The sequence below is a fragment of the Procambarus clarkii genome, chromosome 46 (genome assembly GCF_040958095.1).
Source record: "Procambarus clarkii isolate CNS0578487 chromosome 46, FALCON_Pclarkii_2.0, whole genome shotgun sequence".
NCBI lineage: Eukaryota > Metazoa > Arthropoda > Malacostraca > Decapoda > Cambaridae > Procambarus > Procambarus clarkii.
Genome location: NC_091195.1, coordinates 19,457,978 through 19,482,015, shown reverse-complemented (window position 1 = coordinate 19,482,015; position 24,038 = coordinate 19,457,978). Strand labels below are relative to the sequence as shown.

The 24,038-nt window shown below is 43.3% G+C and overlaps 1 protein-coding gene across 7 annotated transcripts in view; it reads right to left on the bottom strand.

Annotated features, from left to right (window-relative positions):
- Positions 1–5,654: 5,654 nt before the first annotated feature.
- The window catches only part of LOC123770485 (ataxin-2 homolog), a 33,675-nt gene continuing 15,291 nt past the window's right edge, over positions 5,655–24,038 (bottom strand). For 2 of the 7 annotated variants that reach the window (XM_045762384.2, XM_069301770.1), the window contains exons 2-11: positions 18,681–18,786; positions 17,853–18,060; positions 16,059–16,180; positions 14,410–14,633; positions 13,045–13,439; positions 10,476–11,773; positions 9,008–9,164; positions 7,610–7,791; positions 6,849–7,485; positions 5,655–6,591 (exon numbers count right to left, since the gene is read on the bottom strand). In XM_045762384.2, coding sequence (XP_045618340.2) covers positions 6,539–6,591; positions 6,849–7,485; positions 7,610–7,791; positions 9,008–9,164; positions 10,476–11,773; positions 13,045–13,439; positions 14,410–14,633; positions 16,059–16,180; positions 17,853–18,060; positions 18,681–18,786 — 3,382 coding nt within the window. In that variant the 3' untranslated portion in view covers positions 5,655–6,538. Of the gene's footprint in view, positions 6,592–6,696; positions 7,486–7,609; positions 7,792–9,007; positions 9,165–10,475; positions 11,774–13,044; positions 13,440–14,409; positions 14,634–16,058; positions 16,181–17,852; positions 18,061–18,680; positions 18,787–24,038 lie in introns of those variants that run through there. The other 5 variants (XM_045762387.2, XM_069301771.1, XM_045762385.2 and 2 more) reach the window with 4 other exon arrangements.

Here is a 24,038-nt window from a genome sequence, read left to right as displayed (position 1 = left end):
TATCTTATATTTGGTGGAAGGCGGGTAGTTCAGCGTGGTTCCAACCTGTCACTTGTATTCTTCAACGGAACGATTCCACAGTATCCTACACTCCACAAAGCTATTTTATTGTGTCTAAATGGAATCTGACCTGCAAGTACCTTCCATGTATTATACAATATACTGTATATATATATATATATTCCAGTGTGTGTATATCACGAAAATAAACACGTGATTAAAAATGTGACAGTATCAGACCACGGAGGAAAATTGAAACAGGAATTTCCTTAAATACTTTCGTATATTAATACACCTTCAGAAGGAGTCCTTCTGAAGATGTATTAATATACGAAAGTACTTGAGGAAATTACCGTTTCAATTTTCCTCCGTGGTCTGACACTGTCATATATTCCAGTATTTGCCAGAAGATTGGACGCAATGTCTAATATTATTTGAAGATTATGTTAGCTGTAAGAACCACTTTATCCTCATCCACATGTAAATGCCCTGAGATTAAAAGAAACATGCTAATAAAATAATCCACAAATATCCTTGTCAAATATATCACATACAGAGGTGCAGCTTGTATGCCGGCATACACAGCATACAATGCCTCTCTCCTCCTCCATATCAAGTATATTTTGAGTCCTTTGAGATTGTCTCGGTAACTGAATGTTTTACTATGTTCTCGCTTTTATTTCGGATATCTCCTTAAAAGACGTGGTGAGAATCGAGCAGTTCCATTCACTCGAGCTGTATGGGTCTCCAACCCTGGATCCCATGCGTGTGAGAGGCCAAAGCTCTACCAACTGGGCAATGAGCAGTCTTATAAGTTTCCAAACGCAGCATCCTGCAATATATATAATCGAACAATCTTCGGGGGGGATAGCTCAAGTGATTTGAAAATGAGCATCGTGGCAGAATTTCTGGATGACGTAGATTTTATGATACAGATGGCTTTATGGTGAATGGGGGAACATGGTGGGGCAGAGTTCAGATAGAGGACTAACTGCCAAAGCATATAAAGTCTATTCGGAACATCCCAAATGACTGCAGGCGATTCTCTGGCCAAAGAAACCTCAGCTACTGCAGTACCCACTAAAGGATGCTGGATACTGAGAAGACTGACTGCTATGGCTCAGTTTTTGTGCAGCTCTCAAAGCTAATAAAAATACATGTAGTATACTGTACCGTAATCACATTACACAAAATAATAACGTAGGGGGTGGTAGAAGAAAATACTCAAAAGTGTTCAGGGAGACTCTGCAAGGTCTTCTCTGAACACCTTTTATTCTCTTCTGTGAGGCTATGGGTCCCCACACTTGGACCAGAGGTGGTGGTCCTAGTGAGGAGGAAGAGGGAGAGAAATACTGTACAGAGAGAGTGAATGAATGTCCGTAAGTGAATGAATGAATGAATTATCAGGGGAAAGCGCCAAGCCATTACGACTATATAGCACTTGGAAGGGGTCAGGATAAGGATTTGGGATGGGACGGAGGGAAGGAATGGCGCCCAACCACTTGGACGGTCGGGGATTGAACGCCGACCTGCATGAAGCGAGACCGTCGTTCAACCATCCAGCCCAAGTTGGCTAGTCGTCCGTGAGTGAACGTCCGTGAGCAAGCATGTGTGCGAGTGCCTGCGTACTGAACTTCCAGATTCACACCCTTCCTCAGGTATCACACACCAAGACATGAGAAAGAAAACACACCCTTATATCATTCATCTTTATTCATAGCATTTAGCTGTGAGTTCCCAGCTGCTATACATGGGGAGTTATCAGGTTTGTTTTTATTTTCTATTACTTTTGCAATCTTTTTCCAGTACTGGGCACCAAGCTTTTGCCGTCACTGCCAACTTTCCGGTCTGGTTCAAGAATGAGTGTGGCATCACCAGTTGAAACGCTTTCTTACATTTTTCCCTTGTACAGTAATTTGAATATTCTTGTCATTGTTACAAATGTTTATTACCTAACACGATAAATGTTTCAAGGCTTCAGCGGGTTCATCAAGAAATAATTAATATTATATATATACATATATATATTATATATACTGTATATATATTATATATACATATATATATATACATACATACCACAAATACACACACACACACACAAACAATATATACTTTACAGGATTTTCAAATGTCAATATGGCCTAAATTCATAATTTTAAATAAGAATGAATAAAAATAAAGGGAAGGTTACTACAAGAAGGATCCTGCATCATCCTTATTCCCCGTCTAGAAAGATCATCAGAGGCGCCTAGTCAGTAAGCTACCAACGAATAACTCGGTCAATAAATAACTTGGCATCGTTCACTACACAACACCCTGCCTTCACCTCGGGACGTGGTGGCATCATTGTCATCGTTCTAGTCAACGGCGGAGCGAAACATCAAGAACGCAAATAAAAGTCAAACTGACTGATTAAAGAGGTTAGGAGGATGTAGACAGCCGACCCGTCGCAAGGACGATGTAGACAGCCGACCTGTCGCAAGGATGACGTGGACAGCCGATCCGTCGCAAGGATGACGTGGACAGCCGACCTGTCGCAAGGACGACGTGGACAGCCGACCTGTCGCAAGGACGACGTGGACAGCCAACCTGTCGCAAGGACGACGTGGCTAGCCGACCTGTCGCAAGGACGACGTGGACAGCCAACCTGTCGCAAGGACGACGTGGCTAGCCGACCTGTCGCAAGGACGACGTGGACAGCCAACCTGTCGCAAGGACGACGTGGCTAGCCGACCTGTCGCAAGGACGACGTGGACAGCCAACCTGTCGCAAGGACGACGTGGACAGCCAACCTGTCGCAAGGACGACGTGGCTAGCCGACCTGTCGCAAGGACGACGTGGACAGCCAACCTGTCGCAAGGACGACGTGGACAGCCAGCCTGTCACACGGGTGACGTAAAGAGTCAACCTGACAGAACATTTTGTTAAGTCTATCGGATATCGGCAAAAGACGAAAGGCCAGCTAGGTGAAGAATAAAAGCACGGAGAAGGATAGTCATGTATCCCGAATCTTCCAGGTTAAGATTAAGTGTCTATGTATGCATACAATTATTTATAAAAAAAAGCTTGTGTAGGAATACCCTGGATGATCTGTTTAGCTTTCTTCTAACAGCTAGAAAGCCATTAAAAAAAATGACCAAGTTTAGAACTTGAAGACAAAAGTTGAGGAAATACAAGGCTGAGATAAATCATTGCCCAAAAGCTTAGCGCAAATAATTTCAGAGGAATGTTTAAAAAGCTAGAGTTTTCACAAATGCATATTCCCTCTGTGACCTTTCTTAAAACGTGTTGCAAATTATCGAGCATTTGGCTGGAGTAACTATGCAAGCAATTAAAGCATGGAGAAAACATATGATTTATCACTACACACACAAATCACAATAGCGTGATACATCAGATGAGCAGTCGACTAAGGCAGCGTCTGGGATTATCTCGGACGTAGGTTCGAACCCTCAGCACGGCCCTTGTGGATTTGTTTATAATTTATCATCTAAGAGCGAACCATAATAAAACAAGCGAAAGATAAACATTACCGACTCATCTCCATTGAAATTAATCTTATCCATAACTTTAACAGGAATAAAAAAGAAATAGCAAAAACACTCTTAAAGGAAGTACTTGATTATTAATTCTTATAGTGGCATGGAGCAAGCAAGAAATCTCCAAACCCATTAATCGCTCTATGGCTGATTTACAAATAAAAAACCATGCGACATTCATCCTTAGAGCGACCTCTGGTCCGAGGCCCTTGAAGATCCCTACCAAATATGTCGGCCATTCATCTCGACTTGGACGAAACGGAGTTACACGAGGCGACAGGATTAGCAGTGGACGTAACCGAAGAAGGGAGCGCGTCTCAAAGACCGGGCAAGAGCGAACGAGCACCACACACGCACACCGCCTCTCGTACACGCGCGCAAACACAAAGCATCCAACACTCATACGCTACACATAAATAACACTTCGAATATTCTCTCCCCCTCCCCAACCCCCCTCGAGCCCAAACTTTATTGCATGGCGTGTATGCACTTGGGCCAGATGCCCAGATACCAACTCTTTTCATTGACAGGTGTGTGAGAAATAAAAAGGTTACATTATTATATTTTGATCTAGAAGTTTCACCAAGTGATTGATTGATCCTGCAACAGCCATAACAAAACCAATCCTCATTGTAAAAAAATAGAAAAAAATAAATATAAGCAAAGAAACATTCACTTCTGTATATTAGGCCTTTGCATCACCAAACATAGCTGTCTTGAACACAAATATTCCCTTCACTTTTCCTCATTAGAAATTGTGTGTGTATATATTACATACATACATACATATATATATATATATATATATATATATATATATATATATATATATATATATATATATATTATATATATATATATATATATTATATATATATAATATATATATATATATATATAATATATATATATATATATATAATATATATATATATATATAATATATATATATATATAATATATATATATATATAATATATATATATATATATATATAATATATATATATTATATTATATAATATATATTTTATATATTATATATCTCCTGCCACATAGAGCCACACTATCCTATATGGCTTTCCGAAGCAACCCTCATCCTCAGACAGTCTCTCAAGGAGACGGCTACTCTACACACCTCACAGTTTCTACACCGATTGTGTTGACCAAAGCCGGCAACAGCATCAATGTCTCACGTACAGAACAGTGAAGCATCGAGATATTCACGGATGACGATGAGGTGGAATAGCTTTATACAAAAAATGTTTCTATGTAATGCATCAACAAATTGTAACAATAGAATTCTTTTTTTTCACTTCAATACAAAAGAAATATACACATGATGGTTTAGCAACTGAGCGACTAGTGAGGCTCGTCTTGTTTGGCGTAGAAAATAAACCCCTAGTCACGTGGGATAATAAAAGCTTTTTTTCGTGTGACTTCAAACCTCGAGCCCACCAGAACTTGAGGCTCACACTTGGTAACTTGACACAAGTTCTCCCCATAGTTTCCACAACAAAAACAAATCAATAGGACAGTGTGTCAAGAAAAACAAGAAGACATGTTGGCTCATCGACTTTTGAGAAGGTCATAAAAAAAAAAGAAAAAAAAGTTTTCAACGTTTCGACCCGTTACAGAAAATTGCAGCAGTGTCGCCATTTAACTATAGAGGGGCATGTAAACCTCGGATCATCAAGGCCTTGGAGGTTTTCAGCAAGGTTTGGTTCCAGATATTGCAATCTTCAATCCCAGCTAAAACCCCTTTCAAGAACGATTACATTTTTGAAGAGACGAGGAAGATGGTAAGAGTAATCACCTTCACCCCAGTTCAGTGTACCACTAATCGCTGGCATCTGGGATTAGACGAAGGTAAGATTCGGTGTAGATTTGTGTCTGTGTGCATGCAAGTGTAAATGTGTTTTAGAAAGGAAGAGGGAGAGAGGGGGGTTTATATATATATATGCCTTGAAATGTTTAGCAAGTCTGTATAGACCACGTGCGACAAGGAGCCCTCTGTATCAACTTGCGGTACGGCTCGACTTACCAAAGTCACAACATATATTCAATTTTAACGAGGCTTACTATAAAACATAAGGCAAATCACATTTCTGCAAGAGCTTTTTTTTTTATTAGGCTAGCTGTCTGACAGGCCCCCTCGTCAGTTTGTCTCTCATAGAATATTGCCTCGAGCATGAATGCATCACGTGCATACATTTATCAAAAAGTTACTAATGAGACCACCAGGGTTCATGTGATTTATTGACTTTTTGGTGTTTTGTTTACATTTCCCAGCTCTCCAGCCGCCCCCACCTGACAATTGGCACCAACGTCTCAAGTCTTTACAAGTTACCATGCCATAAAACCCTATATAAACTCTTCTAGACCGACTACTTTACCCTGACCTCTCCCCCCCCCCCCACACTTTCATATTATGGGTCTCTTGATAAAGCTTCTAACTCTCAACAATAAATATCGATCTCCACCCCTAACAGTACACACGTCAACCTCCACGCCTAACAGTACACGCGTCAATCTCCACCCCTAACAGTACACGCGTCAATCTCCACCCCTAACAGTACTTCAGTTGTGTAATCATTAAAGGAGCTCATATTGTTGCGGCGACCCGCCATTCACATTTGGGAGTTGAACCCTCGCAATACTAAAATGTATCTGAGAGAAAAACCTATGGGAGTATACCCGTAAAATAACCCCTTGCATAAGTCCCCCTTACATTTTGCTTATTTAATATATGTATAAAAATTTAGCAAATGGCTCCAGTTTCAAATGCTCCACACACAAACTGACACACCAACTATAAACAAGATCAATATATTAACCGATCTACACTAAATACATCTCTCAACACGACAACAAAACATCCCCCCCCAATATTCCTGCACGCACCAAGTCCCACCCTGTATGGAGGCCAGACACTCAGGCAGACACGACTGAAGGCTGGGGAGTAAGTGTGAATTTGGTGTTACTAAGCCCCAAGCTTCATTGGCTGTGATGGAGGAGGGGCATGTAGCGACCATGGCTGCTGGCTGTACCTGCGGGTACAAACACCGTTTTTCACCTCGTGAGCATCATCTCCCTTCACTTTGCCAGATATACCATGGTTCAGATATGGACCCAAATTCACAAAAACCCTATAATAAATGTCAATAGTTTATACAGATCAAATAGTGGCAATCAAATAGAAAGCAATATTCACTGAGGAACTACCTCATATTGTTGATAAAACCTCTTTTTTTTTTTTATCTAAACGATGCAGCACCTCAATGTGTGAACCGTGGGTGATGCTTACTTGAAAAGTATTGAATATGAGGAGCCGATGGTAAATGCTGTACACCGGCCGACGACGTAGGAGTGAAGCCCGCCATGGAGGAGGGAATGTGTGCCGTGGCAGAGTGTGGCGGCGGTCCCGAATGGTGCACAATATGTGGAGGCAACATCACAAACTGAGTGGCCATTTGCTGGCCCGGCCCTCCGTGATGGCCCCCGGCACCCGACGGTGGATTCTGACCCGGCCCCGGATACTGTGGTGCGTGGGGCGACTGTGCCGTGTGGGGAGAGTGCTGCGGCAAGTGTTGAGGCAGAGATGGTTGTCCTCCCATGTGTGGGTAAATGAGGGGCTGCGGCGGAGTTGGTCCAGGAGTCGAAGGTGGATTGGGCATGTTTGGAGGTCCGCTGCCGCCTCCTGGATTCTGTGGGGTCGGTGGCTGAGTAGGCTGAGGAACTGGGCCAGGTGTGTGCGCGGGATGTGGCTGGTGAGGCGGTAAGCTAGCCTGAGCCATGTACATTGTCTGATGGCCATGTTGCTGCGACTGCTGTTGAGAGTCGGGATTCTGGTGACACAAACCCATCGATGTTGGCACCATAGCAGTCACCATAGGCATACCAGCATGAGGAAACCGCAACATCATAGGCACACCAGGGTACTGCTGAAATACAACAGAAACCACCTTAATTCATAATAAAAAGAAATAAAAAACTTATCAGCAGTTAACAATTTAATCAGCAAATGCCACTAAGACGTGAAACAGGAGAACGTAACACGTTGCATACCTGGTAATGCTGTGTTTGAGGTAACATATTCTGTGCTATTGGGACAGCAGTCATGGCCTGCGGCTGAGTGTTCATGGGTGCTGGAGCCAGGATGGGCTGACCTGTTGCAGCTGCCACTTGCATCTGTGACGCGTACTCAGGACGCTGGTTATTACCCACTGGAACTGTGGAAAATGAAAACCCTGAATGGAGATTTATTTAACCCATTTATTACCGATACGTAGTATATTTTGGACCCTCGGTATCGCTACTCGAGAGTAAGGGGAGTCGAAATTGGTGAATATTTTGTTATAAGCACAATGAAATGACAAGTATGTGATTAATCAATGAGCAAATACTGTTGCAAATAATGAGCAATGTTGGCTGCCCTGCACGGGGGGGGGGGTAACATTTGTGTATTGTTAACTGTTGGCTGCCCTGCACGGGGGTAACATTTGTGTATTGCTAACTGTTGGCTGCCCTGCACGGGGGGGGGGTAACATTTGTGTATTGCTAACTGTTGGCTGCCCTGCACGGGGGTAACATTTGTGTATTGCTAACTGTTGGCTGCCCTGCACGGGGGTAACATTTGTGTATTGCTAACTGTTGGCTGCCCTGCACGGGGGTAACATTTGTCTATTGCTGTTGGCTGCCCTGCACGGGGGGGGTAACATTTGTGTATTGTTAACTGTTGGCTGCCCTGCACGGGGGTAACATTTGTATATTGCTAACTGTTGGCTGCCCTGCACGGGGGGTAACATTTGTGTATTGCTAACTGTTGGCTGCCCTGCACGGGGGTAACATTTGTCTATTGCTGTTGGCTGCCCTGCACGGGGGGTAACATTTGTGTATTGCTAACTGTTGGCTGCCCTGCACGGGGGGGGGGTGACATTTGTATATTGCTAACTGTTGGCTGCCCTGCACGGGGGGTAACATTTGTGTATTGCTAACTGTTGGCTGCCCTGCACGGGGGGGTGACATTTGTATATTGCTAACTGTTGGCTGCCCTGCACGGGGGGTAACATTTGTGTATTGCTAACTGTTGGCTGCCCTGCACGGGGGGGTGACATTTGTATATTGCTAACTGTTGGCTGCCCTGCACGGGGATTAACATTTGTATATTGCTAACTGTTGGCTGCCCTGCACGGGGGGTAACATTTGTATATTGTTAACTGTTGGCTGCCCTGCACAGGGATAACATTTGTATATTGACAACCCCCACCAAACTCCTCTTTTAAGCCAAACATTTGGTCCAACATCTAAGATGCGTGAACTTGTTCTAGGTACCTAGCAAAATTGAGATTACTGCTCAAAACAACTATTCTTCAGAAACAGTTTTAAGATTCTTTGCCACAAAATAAACAAACAAATAGAAGGGGGGAGGGGGACCCTACATATATAGAAATTTATGATACTTGCCTCTTTTAGGGAATCGCGGGGGCTGCTGTACAGAAAACGAGCCTGTGGTCAATACCATGGCCTGGTGCATCCCGGGCATCTGTAGTGGCTGATTTGGCGGAATCTGTGGTGTCTGGGGTGTGTGAGGCCGAGGAGGGGTGGTCGTGCTCGGTGAACGCTGTTGGAACGTTTAAAAGGTCACTGTTGTGTGAAAGGATTCTACAAAACATTGAATAAAACGACATGATAGCTTGGAAAATATGACATAAAACTATACTAGAATTTGGGAAACACTGAATAGTCAGAAAGTTGATCACATACGTTTAAAAGGTCACTGTTGCGTGAAAGGATTTTATTAAACATTGCATAAAACTAGATGATAGCTTGGAAAATATGACATAAAACTATACTAGAATTTGGAAAACACCGAATCGAGTTAGAAAGTTGATCACATGAGTATGACATCAAAAAGTCTCTTAGATATGCCAGCATACAACCATTACTATGAAATATTTAAAAATTCAACATATTTATAACAAATTGGAGTCCTTATACCATAATAATTATCAAAATAATATCCATTAACTATTTGTACATGTGTGTGGGTTAACACCTCACACTTCAAGTTAGTAATTCCCTAGAATTATCTGCAATGATTTTCTAGAATAAACTAAATGCCTAAATATTTCTGGCTAATATTAACAATTACGTCTAAACACTCGCAACAAACTTCACATCTATTCTGCATCTAACCCTTACACTGCTCAAATCACTATCTGTGATTACCTCCTCTGTTCTTGAGGTTATCTTAAGATGATTTCGGGGCTTAGTGTCCCCGCGACCCGGTCCTCGACCAGGCCTCCACCCCCAGGAAGCAGCCCGTGACAGCTGACTAACTCCCGGGTACCTATTTACTGCTAAGTAACAGGGGCATCAGGGTGAAAGGAACTCTGCCCATTGTTTCTCGCCGGCGCCCGGGATCGAACCCGGGACCACAGGATCACGCGTCTAGTATTCTGTCCGCTCAGCCACCGGCTCCCTAGATCTCCTAGATCACCTTGGAAACTGATGTATTATATTACCCAACCTGCACATCTGAAGAGGAAAGCTGACCACTTGATAATGGTCCCGGCGAGACCAACACTCATCCGTTCCCTTCGCTTTCAAGTGTGTGGCTTGGGCATCTAATTTTCAGTCACATTATTGTGACTTACTGTCCGCTTTGATATTATGACACGGCAAATTAAACCCCACACCAACTTTAACCCCCAGGCTACACAGCTATGAATCGCCGACAATTTGAATTCTTTAAAGCGCTTCCCAATATTTACAAAGAAGCAGACATACTTCTTACAAACAGTTTCCATTCAAACTTCCAACATACCTCAGAACCAAACGCGTATAAAATCAACACAAGTTTCAGTAACACGTTTGTAAACATATTTCCAAAAGATTTACCACAAACAAAGCATCAGGAGAGAATACTCACAGGACTGAAAGGCTTGGCATTAGGGTTTAAGACAAATTCCTTAGCATTAGGATTAAGCTTGGAGTGAGACACGGCGGCCATCTTGTCAATCTCCTCGAGAGGTTTACCGATTTCCGTGGCTGGGCTCATGGTCATCGTAGGCGTATTTTGTGGATGGTGAGAGGTTTGCGGGGCAGACTGAGGGGGTCCAGGAGGCATTGCTGTCGACACTGGAGGAGTTTGTCTCTGCTGCGGGTGTTGCTGGGGCGGCAAGTGCTGCGGTGGCAGATGTTGTTGGGGAATGGGTGGCGGTTGTTGCTGCAATGATTGTGGTGGTGGTGGCGGCGGCTGTTGCTGTGGTTGCTGCTGCTGGTGATGCTGTTGCTGTGGTTGCTGGTGCTGGTGATGCTGAGGGTGGGGTTGCTGTGGGTGGGGTTGCTGTGGGTGGGGTTGCTGTGGGTGGGGTTGCTGTGGGTGAGGCTGTTGTGGGTGAGGCTGTTGTGGGTGAGGCTGTTGTGGGTGAGGCTGTTGTGGGTGAGGCTGTTGTGGGTGGGGTTGCTGTGGGTGGGGTTGCTGTGGGTGGGGTTGCTGTGGGTGGGGTTGCTGTGGGTGGGGTTGCTGTGGGTGGGTTTGCTGTGGGTGGGGCTGCTGCTGGAGTGGTTGCTGTGGGTGGGGCTGCTGCGGGTGGGGCTGCTGCAGGTGGGGCTGCTGTGGGTGGGGCTGCTGTGGGTGGGGCTGCTGCTGCAGGTGGGGCTGCTGCTGTGGGTGGGGCTGCTGCTGCTGTTGCTGCTGTGGTTGAGGCTGAGGTTGCTGCTGTTGGGTCTGTGACTGTTGCTGTGGCTGTGACTGAGTCTGCTGCTGCTGTGGTGGTGGCGGTGGCTGCTGTTGCTGCTGCTGCTGTTGTTGCTGTTGCTGCTGCTGCGGTGGCACCTGTTGGTGATGTGTCTGTGATTTCTTGTCCGCTTGATCAGACAACTTGAAGTCCTCGCCGAACTTTCTCAACTCGGCAATTTGTTCTTCCTTCATACGATGTTGCTTGCGAGGTTCCCGCTGTTCCCGTGGCTCGGCCTTGCGGTGATCGCCCTGGCCAACGGGCGGCATGTGACTCGTGTGTTGGTTTTGTTGATGCAGCTGTTGCGGAGGCGGCGGTGGCTTCTGCTGTGGCGGCTTTTGCTGTGGTTGAACAGGGTGCTGGCCATCGTTGTGAGGTGGCGGCCCATGGTGCTGTCGATTGTGCATGTCTACCTTATTATTATGATTACTATTGTGCCGACCTTCTCGACTCGATTCATTCATAGATCCGTCGTGATTCCTACGATCTGGAAAAAAACGAAAAACAAAATATATAGAAAAATGGAAATACAATTTAGATAATGAGAGTCATTTGACTAAAGTTGCCCCCCCCCCAACAGGTGACAGCTGGTCTTTGGACATAGCCGCCGCCACCCCCCCCCCAAAACATATCAAAGGCGATGTTGTCTACGGTAAGATTGTTCGTCTCCAGACCAGTTAAAGTGATAATCTTTTAATTAGGTTTACCGCAAACTTACATATCAAAAGAGGAGATGTTATTCTATAAAATGACACTTAGAATGGATGCTGTACATGCAATACCTACAAGATGACAGGAACCTGGCAGCATCCTTGAGTTTCATCGCACAATTATGCATCCAGACTCTTGTACAGGTGCCAGACACTTGTAGCGGCACCACACACTTGTACTGGCTCCAGACTCTTGTACTGGTGCCAGACTCTTGTACAGGTGCCAGACACTTGTAGCGGCACCACACACTTGTACTGGCTCCAGACAATATAACATAACCAATATTGTTAAGAGAATTGTGCCAGTAAAGCCATAAATATCATGGTCGTCCTTCAAAGTAGAGAAAACTTAAAATACACTAAGAAGGGAATTAGTGGAGGTGGAATCCATACATAGCTTCAAATGGAGTTATAAGCCAATGCTCAATTGTCTTATCTACATGATCTGGAAGCTCTACTCCAGTTGACTGAAGGTTCGTAACCACAGAGCTAAAGTTCAACACTCTCTCAAGCACTATTAGGTGAATATTAGACTTTTACAACAACAACCACCCTTTGGTCTTGCCTAACAAGACATACTCTCAAGGTCTTCCTTATTCTTCCTCTAAGATTTCCATCTCCTAACCTCTCTCTCTCGCCTATTAATTGCCATTGCTGCCTTCCTCTCATCACAATCAACTTGATAATGGTCCAGGACGGACCGAAACGTTGTCATCTCTACACTTTCTAGTGTGTAGTTTGGTCAACACCTATCTTGTGGTTATCTTGAGATGATTTCGGGGCTTTAGTGTCCCCGCGGCCCGGTCCTCGACCAGGTCTCCACCCCCAGGAAGCAGCCCGTGACAGCTGACTAACACCCAGGTACCTATTTTACTGCTAGGTAACAGGGGCATAGGGTGAAAGAAACTCTGCCTAGTGTTTCTCGCCGGCGCCCGGGAATGAACCCAGGACCACAGGATCACAAGTCCAGCGTGCTGTCCGCTCGGCCGACCGGCAACCTATAATCTCAACTACTCTCAACTCCCGACATACTTTCATCTCTACTCACCATAAGACCCCTTTGCATCCCCATTAACTTTGGTATCTGTAGCGTGCGCGTGATGAGCGCCCTGCGAATTGTTGCGGTGCAGAGGAGGATGAGCAGCCGGGGAGGGCGAATGAGGCGACGGAAGCTGTGGCTGTTGCTGCGGAGGATACACCGGCGACACTCCCGCCAGGCTTCCCACGGGGCTGTGGCTTGCCGGCGGTCCCGGGTAAGACGGAGAGGTGGACGCCGGGGGATTGGGGCCTCCGTGATTGTTGTATCGTGGCCCTGTGGGCGGTGGTGTCGATCTCTGTAACTTGCCCCCATTCTTGCCTTTATTTCTCATCATGGGCGGTACATATTTACCGCCAGCCAGTCCTCCCGCAGCTTGCTCGCCTGGTCTCATTACTGCTGCATGTCTGCAAGCCAAGTTCAATATCGGCATAAATAAAATCATTCCAATACACAATACCCTACTAAGAATTAAAACAAAAAACCTATGAACTGAGTTAATACACCAGACTGAGGAGTGATAGTGAACAGGACTGCACAAAAATTATTATAATATTAGGGAGGATGGCATCAAGAACAAGGCAGCAGAATCATATACTGTTACAAGAAGATTCTCGTACAAGATGTGGGAGGTCGGCAAATGGAACCCCGACCCCAAAATGCAAGTCGTCAAAGTCCCTTCTTTTCACAATTTCAAGATACAATAAGCAATGTCGAGAAATGTAATTAGCATGCTAGGTAATAGTAATTACATTGAGCAGTAATTAATTTAATGCTCTGTGTTAACTCTGTAATGCTAATGTAATTTATCATTACTTGTAATGATAAATTACACGTCATAACACTCCACACACACCGCTCAATACACCAACACACACACACACCGCTCAATACACCAACACACACACACACCGCTCAATACACCAACACACACACACACCACACAATACACCAACACACACACACACCACACAATACACCAACACACACACACACCACACAATACACCAACACACACACACACCACACAATACACCAACACATTATAACACTACACACACACACCACACAATACACCAACACACACATTATAACACTCCACACACACACACCACTCAATACACCAACACACACATTATAACACTACACACACACACCGCTCAATACACCAACACACATTATAACACTACACACACACACCGCTCAATATACCAACCAACCCATTGCGATACTTTGACCTCGTGGCCCAGTCAGAGATCCCAGCCACGAGGTCATCGTTCCTTCCAACCCCCAACCACAAGAGGTCACCAACCAGCGGTGACCCCAACAACATGTAAACAATCACCCTACATACATTACATTAAATTAAATACGTACTTGTCTTCCTCGTCTCCATTCTCCAGTTCAGACTGCGCCGTCGACGTTGGCGATTTCAAAATTTCCGCCGCAATTCTCGACGCTTCTTTTTCCCGCTCTCTATATTCTGCGGTATTTCTTTTGTTTAGAGGGGTCGTGTACCCCTCCATTTCTGGCGTGTATGAAGTAGTTACTCCATATTTTTCTTCATTCTTACGAAACATATCATCTACATCCCAGCCATTCTGCCGGGAAAGAAAAAAACGGACTACTAAATGAACAAGTATGAGCGAGTGAGCCTGTAAGTACAAGCGTGAATGTTTCTTCTACTCACCTGCATATTGGCAAAGTTCATGCCTCCAGCTCCTAAGCCCTGCCTCCAAACCATTCAACTACCTATGTGACATGTCTCCATTATTGTACTTTGGGTATTTGCTGTACAATAGAATTTTAATTTCTATATAAAGCTAACCACTATTACTGTTCCCTTTTAATGGGTTCCACTGGCTCCCTTTGAAAATGCGAGTGGACTTAACTCTCCACCAGGGGGGGGGGGGAAGGATGATGTCTTGAACAGAGAAGGTATACTATCGTACGTTCCTCTCACACATTTGCATTTCCTATTGATCCTACAACAAAGCCTCCCACTGTATTCTCCCCCTACAATACAAAGTGTGCCCTTGTCCAATCTCGGTTTATTCTGTATGTCATCAGATCTTTTCTTTCCTGCGAGGACTTCCCTCAGTGGCTCCCTGAAACTAGCTGCCGAGTTACCTCCAGAGCTCCAGAGGGGGAGGGGGGGGGGGGCCCACTGAAGGGAGCTACCAGAGGCATTTCATTACATTCAACACTGGATTTTTGTCCCTATCCAGCATAAGGTGCCTGGTCCTCGGCTACTCAAATAGTGAGCCTGCAAAAATCACATTAATTGTTTTGGAAAAGCAACCATATGAAGTTAGTCTATAAAATGCCAAGTATCTTCTGTAGATGAAATACTTGTCGACAAATTAAAAAAAAAAAAAAAAAAGTGGCTAATGTTTTTAGTGCACACATACACACAGACTGGACACTTCAGTACTAGATATCATCCATGAATGGTATCACCCCTTCACTACACACAGAAATCACAATAGCATGATGCATCAAATCAACAAATCCACAAGGGCCGTGATGAGGGTTCGAACCTACTGTACGTCCGAGAGGATCCCACACGCGCCTTAATCGTCTGTGCCATGACACGGTTATTCATTCATTGGGCACCCTGTCATTTGTTTAAGTATTGATTTTCCGGAAACCCCCCATACTAGCACAAATCAAATTCGCGTAAAACGGGGAAAACTGGGTCACAATTTAAACTAGAGTAAATGATGACGATAAGAGTAACAAAAACCATCAATGGTAAATCTTTAAATTAATATCCATGTGCATACGTTTGTGCACACGTGCGTGTTCATCTTTATTACGGTTAAGTATAGGTGTGGAACGTCATCTACTTGGGTTTGCTGGGGATTGCTATGCAACGGCTCCAGTGACTGGGGCCAAAGCAGAGCTGCAAACGTCAGGAGAATATATCCTAAAAAAAATAACATATATACACAACACTATACAAATAATATCTAACTGGGCAATAATAGAGGGAAAAAACAAGAAGTGCGTGTCTGTCAACTTACCGAACTTTCATCTCCTAGTACTACGCTATCTTCAGACGCGGGTTCTCCTTGCCAGGGCTCCAGCGTCTTCTCTACTACTTGACCATTATAACGGCTAATAACTTGATCTACAGCGAACCCTTCTGAAAGGTCAAATGCCACATTAGACAATATCCACGTTGCTTCAAGAGAAAGATACCGCAGGCTGGCATGCCACAAGACGAAAAATAACGTGAACCTTTCCGAGTTCAAATGTCACGTTGAAGGTGTACAGTACAGTAACATGGTGCACAGTAAGTACAATTGGATACAATGTACACAGACTGGTGTAATTAGCATGTCTTGGTAGTTGTAGTGGTCGTAGTACTAGTTGCAATGGTTGTGGTGGTGCTTATAGTAATTAATTAAAGTGATTACCAAAGAGTAATTACAGGATGAGCTACGCTCACAGAGTTCAGTCTAAACAGAAATCTTTGTGTACCCGGCGTGTCCTCGGAGTAGGCTCCGAGAGTTCTTTTACTCGTAAAGCCCGGCCTGGAACCAAGCTTGACGCGTGATATCTTGGTCCAAGAAGCTGTTGCTTGAAGCATCCCACATATCCACCACAACCTGATAGGTCTAATATTTCTGGCAGTAAATGTCTAATTTTGTTCTGGCAAATCGACATTGAGGGGGCCCGGCAGCTGAGTGAACAGCGAACAGGGATCGAACCTGGAACCTTAGGACTACGAATCATGAGCGCTGTCCACTGAGCTGTCAGGTCCCACATAACCACAGCTTTTCACACTAAACAATCATTTTTTCTTCAGGGCATCAAATTCACTTTTCACAACAAAAAGCAGTTTTCATCCACTGTTTATTTGAAGAAAACACTAGATCAAAGCTTTCTATTTTTTGATACGATAACATTTGGATAAACAGGATAAACGCCCCTCAATTAGCATATATAGTACATCATTCCGAGGTCATTGGAGGTATTATACGTAAAACGCCAAATGATTTTTCCAGGAGTCACTGTTTTGAGACCAGTTGGAGAGAGATCAATGTACCATATTTGCCGCCGTTCAAGATGCACTTGTTTTACAAGGATATTTTATCGGGAAAAACTAAAATAATAATAATTTGAGTACATTTTGTCATACATGTATTATTCAAGTAGCTTTGTAGTGGAAAACATGGATTGTGTGCTTGTAAAACGTAGAGTGTGTGTGCTTGTAAAACATGAATTGCGTGTGTGCTTGTAAAATGTGGAATGTGTGCACTTGTAAAATATGGATTGTGCGCGCTTGTAAAACATGGATTGTGTGTGCTTGTAAAACATTGATTGTGTGTGCTTGCAAAACATGGATTGTGTGTGCTTGTAAAACATTGATTGTGTGTGCTTGCAAAACATGGATTGTGTGTGCTTGTAAAACATTGATTGTGTGTGCTTGCAAAACATGGATTGTGTGTGCTTGCAAAACAGGGATTGTGTGTGCTTGTAAAATGTGGATTGTGTGTGCTTGTAAAACATTGATTGTGTGTGCTTGCAAAACATGGATTGTGTGTGCTTGCAAAACATGGATTGTGTGTGCTTGCAAAACATGGATTGTGTGTGCTTGCAAAACATGGATTGTGTGTGCTTGTAAAACATGGATTGTGTGTACTTGTAAAACAAAACATAGATTGAGTGCATGTAAAACAACAAATACTTGGCTTGTAGTAGACCAAAAACATGCCCATAACACACATCATATCCAGACAATACTGTCCATCAAAAATATGAGCCTAACACGGATATATATATATACAAAACAGAAACCAAAATATCCTAACCTCTTGTTGCATATTCTAGATCGACATTGGCGACCTTAATAGTGACTATATCAGCTGCAGTGAAGATCATCTTACGCTTGATGGTCTCCGGGTTGATTATTGCGGTGTCTCCTCGGGGCACCGGGTGAGCCATATCTAACACCAAGTCAAAGTTGGGACTAAATGTCGTGAAGACGCCTTCAATTATATCGTTCGTCTTCGTTTGTATCTAAAACCATCAAAGAAACAAAAATATATATTATTTTATTGATTTATATATATATATATATATATATATATATACACACACATACATACAAGATGGTATACTGGGTTTATGAGAGTACATAGCATTGACGATTTTACATTCTTGTAAAAACTTATTTCAATTACATAGGGCATAGTTCAATAACGTGGCTAAAAATAGGACGGGCCAAAGTGTCGTCACTTCCCTTATCTTTCCGTACGTGTGCGCTGGGGTATTTACTTTATATGGTTATCTTCAAATCTAACGAAACCTTGTCATTCAAAACAAATATACTTTAATTACTAACAAGTACACAAAACAAAGAAACTGGCAAGATGAAAATGATTCAGTCTCTAATGTAAACAAAAGAATTAATGAGAAATGCAATTAATGAAATTTAAACCCAGACGGTTAATCGTATACAGTAGTGCAATAGATTAAAATCATGGGCGACGTATTTGATCTACATCTGCTTGCGAGGGTTGAGCTCTGCTCTTTCCGCCCGCCTCCCAACTGTCAACAAACTGTTACTAATTTTATATTATTATTTTTGATATTTAGATTAAAATCGTGAACAATGCACAACCCCGCAGACAACTTACCCTTACTGGGAGCCCCACCAGAGCTCCGACGGACTGCATGAAGCGGTGGTTAGTGTACACACCATCAGCCGGCACTTGCCTCTCCGCTCCTTTCCCACGACCGCCCCTGAAATATAAACTTCCTTTAGAATTGCAGTATATCTTTGAATATACTTAATGACAATAATACCACCATTTTTGACAGATGTTGTATTAACTCCTCAACTGCACATATTTAAAAGTGCTACTTCGAGGGGGGGGGGGCATCTATCTAAAAGGGAACTATCAGGGAGGGGGGGGGGGGGGGGGGGGAGAGCAGCAAGCCATTACAGCTATATAGCCTGTGGAAGGGATCGGGATAAGGATTTGGGCTAGCGACCGGGCCGCAGGGACGCTAAGCCCCGGAAGCACCTCAAGGTAGGACGGGAGGAAGGAAGAGTACCCAGTTACCAAAAATGGGGGAAGGGGGGGGGGGGAATCATATAGGGTGGTTCAAGCAGAGGAGGAAATCGCAGTTAGTTACTTGAACAGTGTAAGGATTATTGTTAATTGTTTTACTCGGTTACCCCCCAGCACACTCGTGTACTTTTACCTCCTCATATACGCAAGAAAAGCATTGTCTACTAAACCTATGTATCTGTACCAATAATAATATAAAAAATGAATTTAGTGCTTGACCAAGGAGCAAATGCTTATTCCTGTCTAGGCCACTGAAGTCACACTTATTTTAAGCAAGCGCATTATTACCTATCTGATACTACACTATGTAACAAATTTATTATTTTGTTTACTTCATTTTTCACCGGTTTATTTCATTTTCACAGGAAACTTCACCCAGTGAATTTTCCAATTGTTTATGCTACCAAAGTACAGTATAGAAAATGGGTGTTATTCTATCCTCAAACCTTGCTTTGAACTTTGTCTCGAACAGCTTGGGGAAGACGTCTGTTCAGGCACCTGAAGGCTGCCGACTCCTTATCTCGACCTGTGACAATTTGTCACAGCTCTAGATAAGGAGTCAGCTGCCTTAAAGTAACCTTCAGGACATCTTCACTAAGCTAAGGCAAATGTCTAAGCAAGGTGGGACACTTAAAAGCCCCGAAATCATCTCAAGATAACCTCAAGATAAGAAGGTTTGTGGGGGAGAATAATACCTATTACCTATATAATATTTTACCCATTACCCATATAATATGGGAATAATACCCATACCCATTAACCCAGAATAATAAACCCCACATTGTTTGAGTTAGGAAAACACTATTTGTCAAATATTGATACTGTTCTTAAAAGATCCCACATTTTGCACCCGTAAGATAACGTAAGCTTTTAAGGGTTGACAGATGTTAATCTTCTTGTTTGAGGAGCTGTTCACTTGAGACAGGTAAGCAAGTCCCAGCTGTGTCAGGGTACAAGTGACAGGATGAACAACCCAGCGGGTTTTCTTCCTTTTGGGGAGTGTTGTACATGCTGCTATGGCAGTGTGTCCACTCACAAGATGAGTGACGCTGCCCAATAAACTCATCCCTAGGGGCAAAATTTAAATGTTTTTTAAATTTAATACCCATCTTCTATACTTTGGAGGCATAAACAATTAGAAATTAACACTACCCATGGACAAATAGTGTTACATGGCGTTAATGCCTATCTGATATTGATGCCTCTGAAAATAAACTGAAAACCAACTACTGTACAATACACACAAGGACAATCAAAATAACAAAATATGGTATTACAACAAAATTGATGTTTATTCATGATATGTACTGCAGTAAACAAATACTTTAACCCCTGTACAATGATTCACTCTTGTCTGGTTTCAAAAACCTACTTGGCATGCTCTCATTCATAAAAGTTTAACTCCAAATATTTGTATCAAACGATGAAGCAAACGATAAGCACCCAATGACAGTGTATGTTATTTTGGAGTCAGACCTTGCCCGAAATGCTATGCGTACTAGTTTAGGCTTTAGGTATTGTATGTACTACCTCTATCTATAAATCAATCAGAATGTTTTTATGTGCATCTATGTATGTACTTTTCCTAAATAATATTTTATTATTATTATTATTATTATTATTATTATTATTATTATAAAGTCACACTGAACAAAAGAAGGTTTGCCAACTGATTTGAAAACCAACCTAACCCAGCCCGAGTGTCAAATGTGCCCAACTTAGGCTAATGCATCCTAACCTAACAATACCAATGGGTTTAAACAAACAGAAAAGGAGCTTCACACACAGAAATCACAATAGCGTGATGTATCAAATGAACAAATCCACAAGGGTTTGTGGATTCGGGATGATCTCCCGGTTACAATTCTTTTACCGTGTCGTAGCTCAGTCAATTAAGGCAGCGTCTGGGATCCTCACGGACGTAGGCTCGAACCCTCATCACGGCCCTTGTGGATTTGTTCAGAAAAGGAGCTTCTCTAATCATCTTTCGTATTATTTGACCATACCCCCACTATTTCACCTGCCTGAAGAGGCAGGTCTATCGGACTCCACACCACGGACACCCGAGGTAAGACGGTATTGGGTGACAAAAGACAATCTAGTCTCCCCAGTTATGCTTGTCGTACAAGTATTAGAGGATTAATAATGACCTCATTTTGCATTTGAATACGGCCGGAAAACAAGCTAAATATCGGCCTCAGTCTCTCGATAGTTTACACCGACTAAATATGGGTTAAATACTGAGGCTGTACAGTGGTATTGTACTTTTACGAGGTTGTTCTGGAAACTAGAAAATATTGGAGGGGGAGGGGGGGGGACAGGTAAACTTCGAACATGGATGAACAATTTTCTGACTAATAAAAAAATGAGGGCAGTGATCAGAGGCAATGTATCAGACTGAAGAAATGTCATAAGTGGAGTACCACAGGGTTCAGTTCTTGCACAGGTGATGTTCATTGTCTACATAAATGATCTACCCGATGGAATACAGAATTATATGAACATGTTTGCTGATGATGCTAAGATAATAGGAAGGATAAGAAACTTAGATGATTGTCGTGCCCTTCAAGAAGACCTGGACAAAATAAGTATATGGAGCACCACTTGGCAAATGGAATTTAAATATGAATAAATGCCATATTATGGAATGTGGAATAGGAAAACATAGACCCCACACAACCTATAAATTATGTGAGAAATCTTTAAAAAATTCTGATAAAGAGAGAGATCTAGGGGTGGTTCTAGATAGTTTTCTATCTCCTGAGGACCACATAAAGAACGTTGTGCGAGGAGCCTATGCTACGCTTTCTAACTTCAGAATTGCTTTTAAATACATGGATGGCAAAATACTAAAGATATTGTTCACAACTTTTGTTAGGCCAAAGCTAGAATATGCAGCGGTTGTGTGGTGCCCATATCTTAAGAAGCACATCAACAAACTGGAAAAGGTGCAAAGACATGCTACTAAGTGGCCCCCAGAACTGAAGGGCAAGAGCTATGAGGAGAGGTTAGAGGCATTAAATATGCCAAAACTAGAAGACAGAAGAAAAAGAGTAGATATGATCACTGCATACAAAATAGCAACAGGAATTGATAAAATTGATAGGGAAGATTTCCTGAGACCTGGAACTTCAAGAACAAGAGGTCATAGATTTAAACTGAATAAACCAAGATGCCGAAGAAATATAAGAAAATTCACTTTCGCAAACAGAGTGGTAGACGGTTGGAACAAGTTAGGCGAGAAGGTGGTGGAGGCCAAGACCGTCAGTAGCTTCAAAGTGTTATATGACAGAGTACTAGGAAGACGGGACACCACGAGTGTAGCTCCTGTAACTACACTTAGGTAATTACACAGTCGTAGTTGGCACAAGCGAGAAGGCGGTGGAGGCCAAAACCATCACTAGTTTCAAAGTGTCATATGACAAACAATCATAGGGCAGACAGGATGCCACTATAGCATAGTCTACTCCTGTAACTACACTCGGGTAGTTACAGGAGTACCAACTATAACTACTAGGAACTACAGTAGTAAGAACACATTATAAAGTAATGCCAATCTATAAAGCATTTAAAAGTTTCCTGAACCTTAAAAAAAAAAAAAAAAAAATCCTAAACCTTAAAAAAAAAAAAAATTCTACAAATATAAAGTATGCTGCATTAACTTTACCCGAGAATGTTTAGGCACAATGTTTAGGTGCATGGTTATTCTAGTTTCGACCTCATTATAAAAACATCAATGAATCTATCGACTCTCCTCTATTCCTTTTCCTCCTTTCTAACACCCTTATTCTTATCCTCATTGAATAGAAAATCTCAGTGCACGGTTCTAACATTTTTTTTGTTGAAGATTTACAACAGTTTCAGTCTCCGACACCACCGACCGGAGGGAGGGAGGGAGGGAGGGTGTCAGGGAGCCTCCGGGGCTCACCCACAAAAGTGGCATTTCATTACATTCAATGCCGGTTTTCTGTGAGGAGCCTCATCGGCTCCCTGAAGCTAATTACCCACAGGTAAGTAAAGCAGGGACTTACCCGGGAGGCGGCAGCACCGCAAGTCTCGAGACGAAGACGGACTCCAGCCCTCGACAGACGTCGCAAGGCCGGAGAGGTGGAACATTCACAAGATACCTGGCGGCCAGGACCTTGTTCGACCTCCAAAAACCCCCGTCCCCCGTGCCTGAATGTTAACCTAAGACATATTTCCAAAGATAGCAACGAGAGTAGCGTATTTCCTCACATCATGGGAACGAGGGTAGACCGCAGGCTGGCTAGACTTGATAACCTTGTGGACAACTTAAGAGACAAGCCCTGGAACAGGGAACCAGGGAAACTGCATCAACCCAGTGTTCCTTTGTTGCAAAAGCAGTGGCCTGCAGGCAGCGACGTAAAGCTGACACTACACAAAACATGATGCACTCCCGGCAGAACCAACCAAGCATCAACAACCCACGGATAGAGAAAATAAAGGCGTACGTGTCATTGCGGACAAGACAGGGCAGGATGAAGGATTCAAGATTAAGTAGAACATCTAGAAAGGGACACCGTAGAAAACTGAGTACCCAGAGGGGCCACATAGACAAGACAAAACACTTGCCCAGAGGCAGAGGAGAAAGGAAAGGGAATGCAGAAGGCATGGCTGAGGTGAAGGCTACAAATGGAGAATTGTAGGAGCTCCAGAAGTGCAGAAACATGAACCCCAGGAAAAAACATGGAGAGGTAGGCCCGAAAAGCCGAAGCACGACCCTTGCAAGCACAGCGAGAGGGCAAACTTATCAAAACAACCAACGATACCACAACAGGGATGCAGGAAAACTTGGCAATCCATGCACCTTCCCACCCTTAAAGCAGACATAACCCAAACCAGAGATATGTCACACCAAAGGGAACGTGTCGCCAATAAGAACAAGAGCACATGAACTAA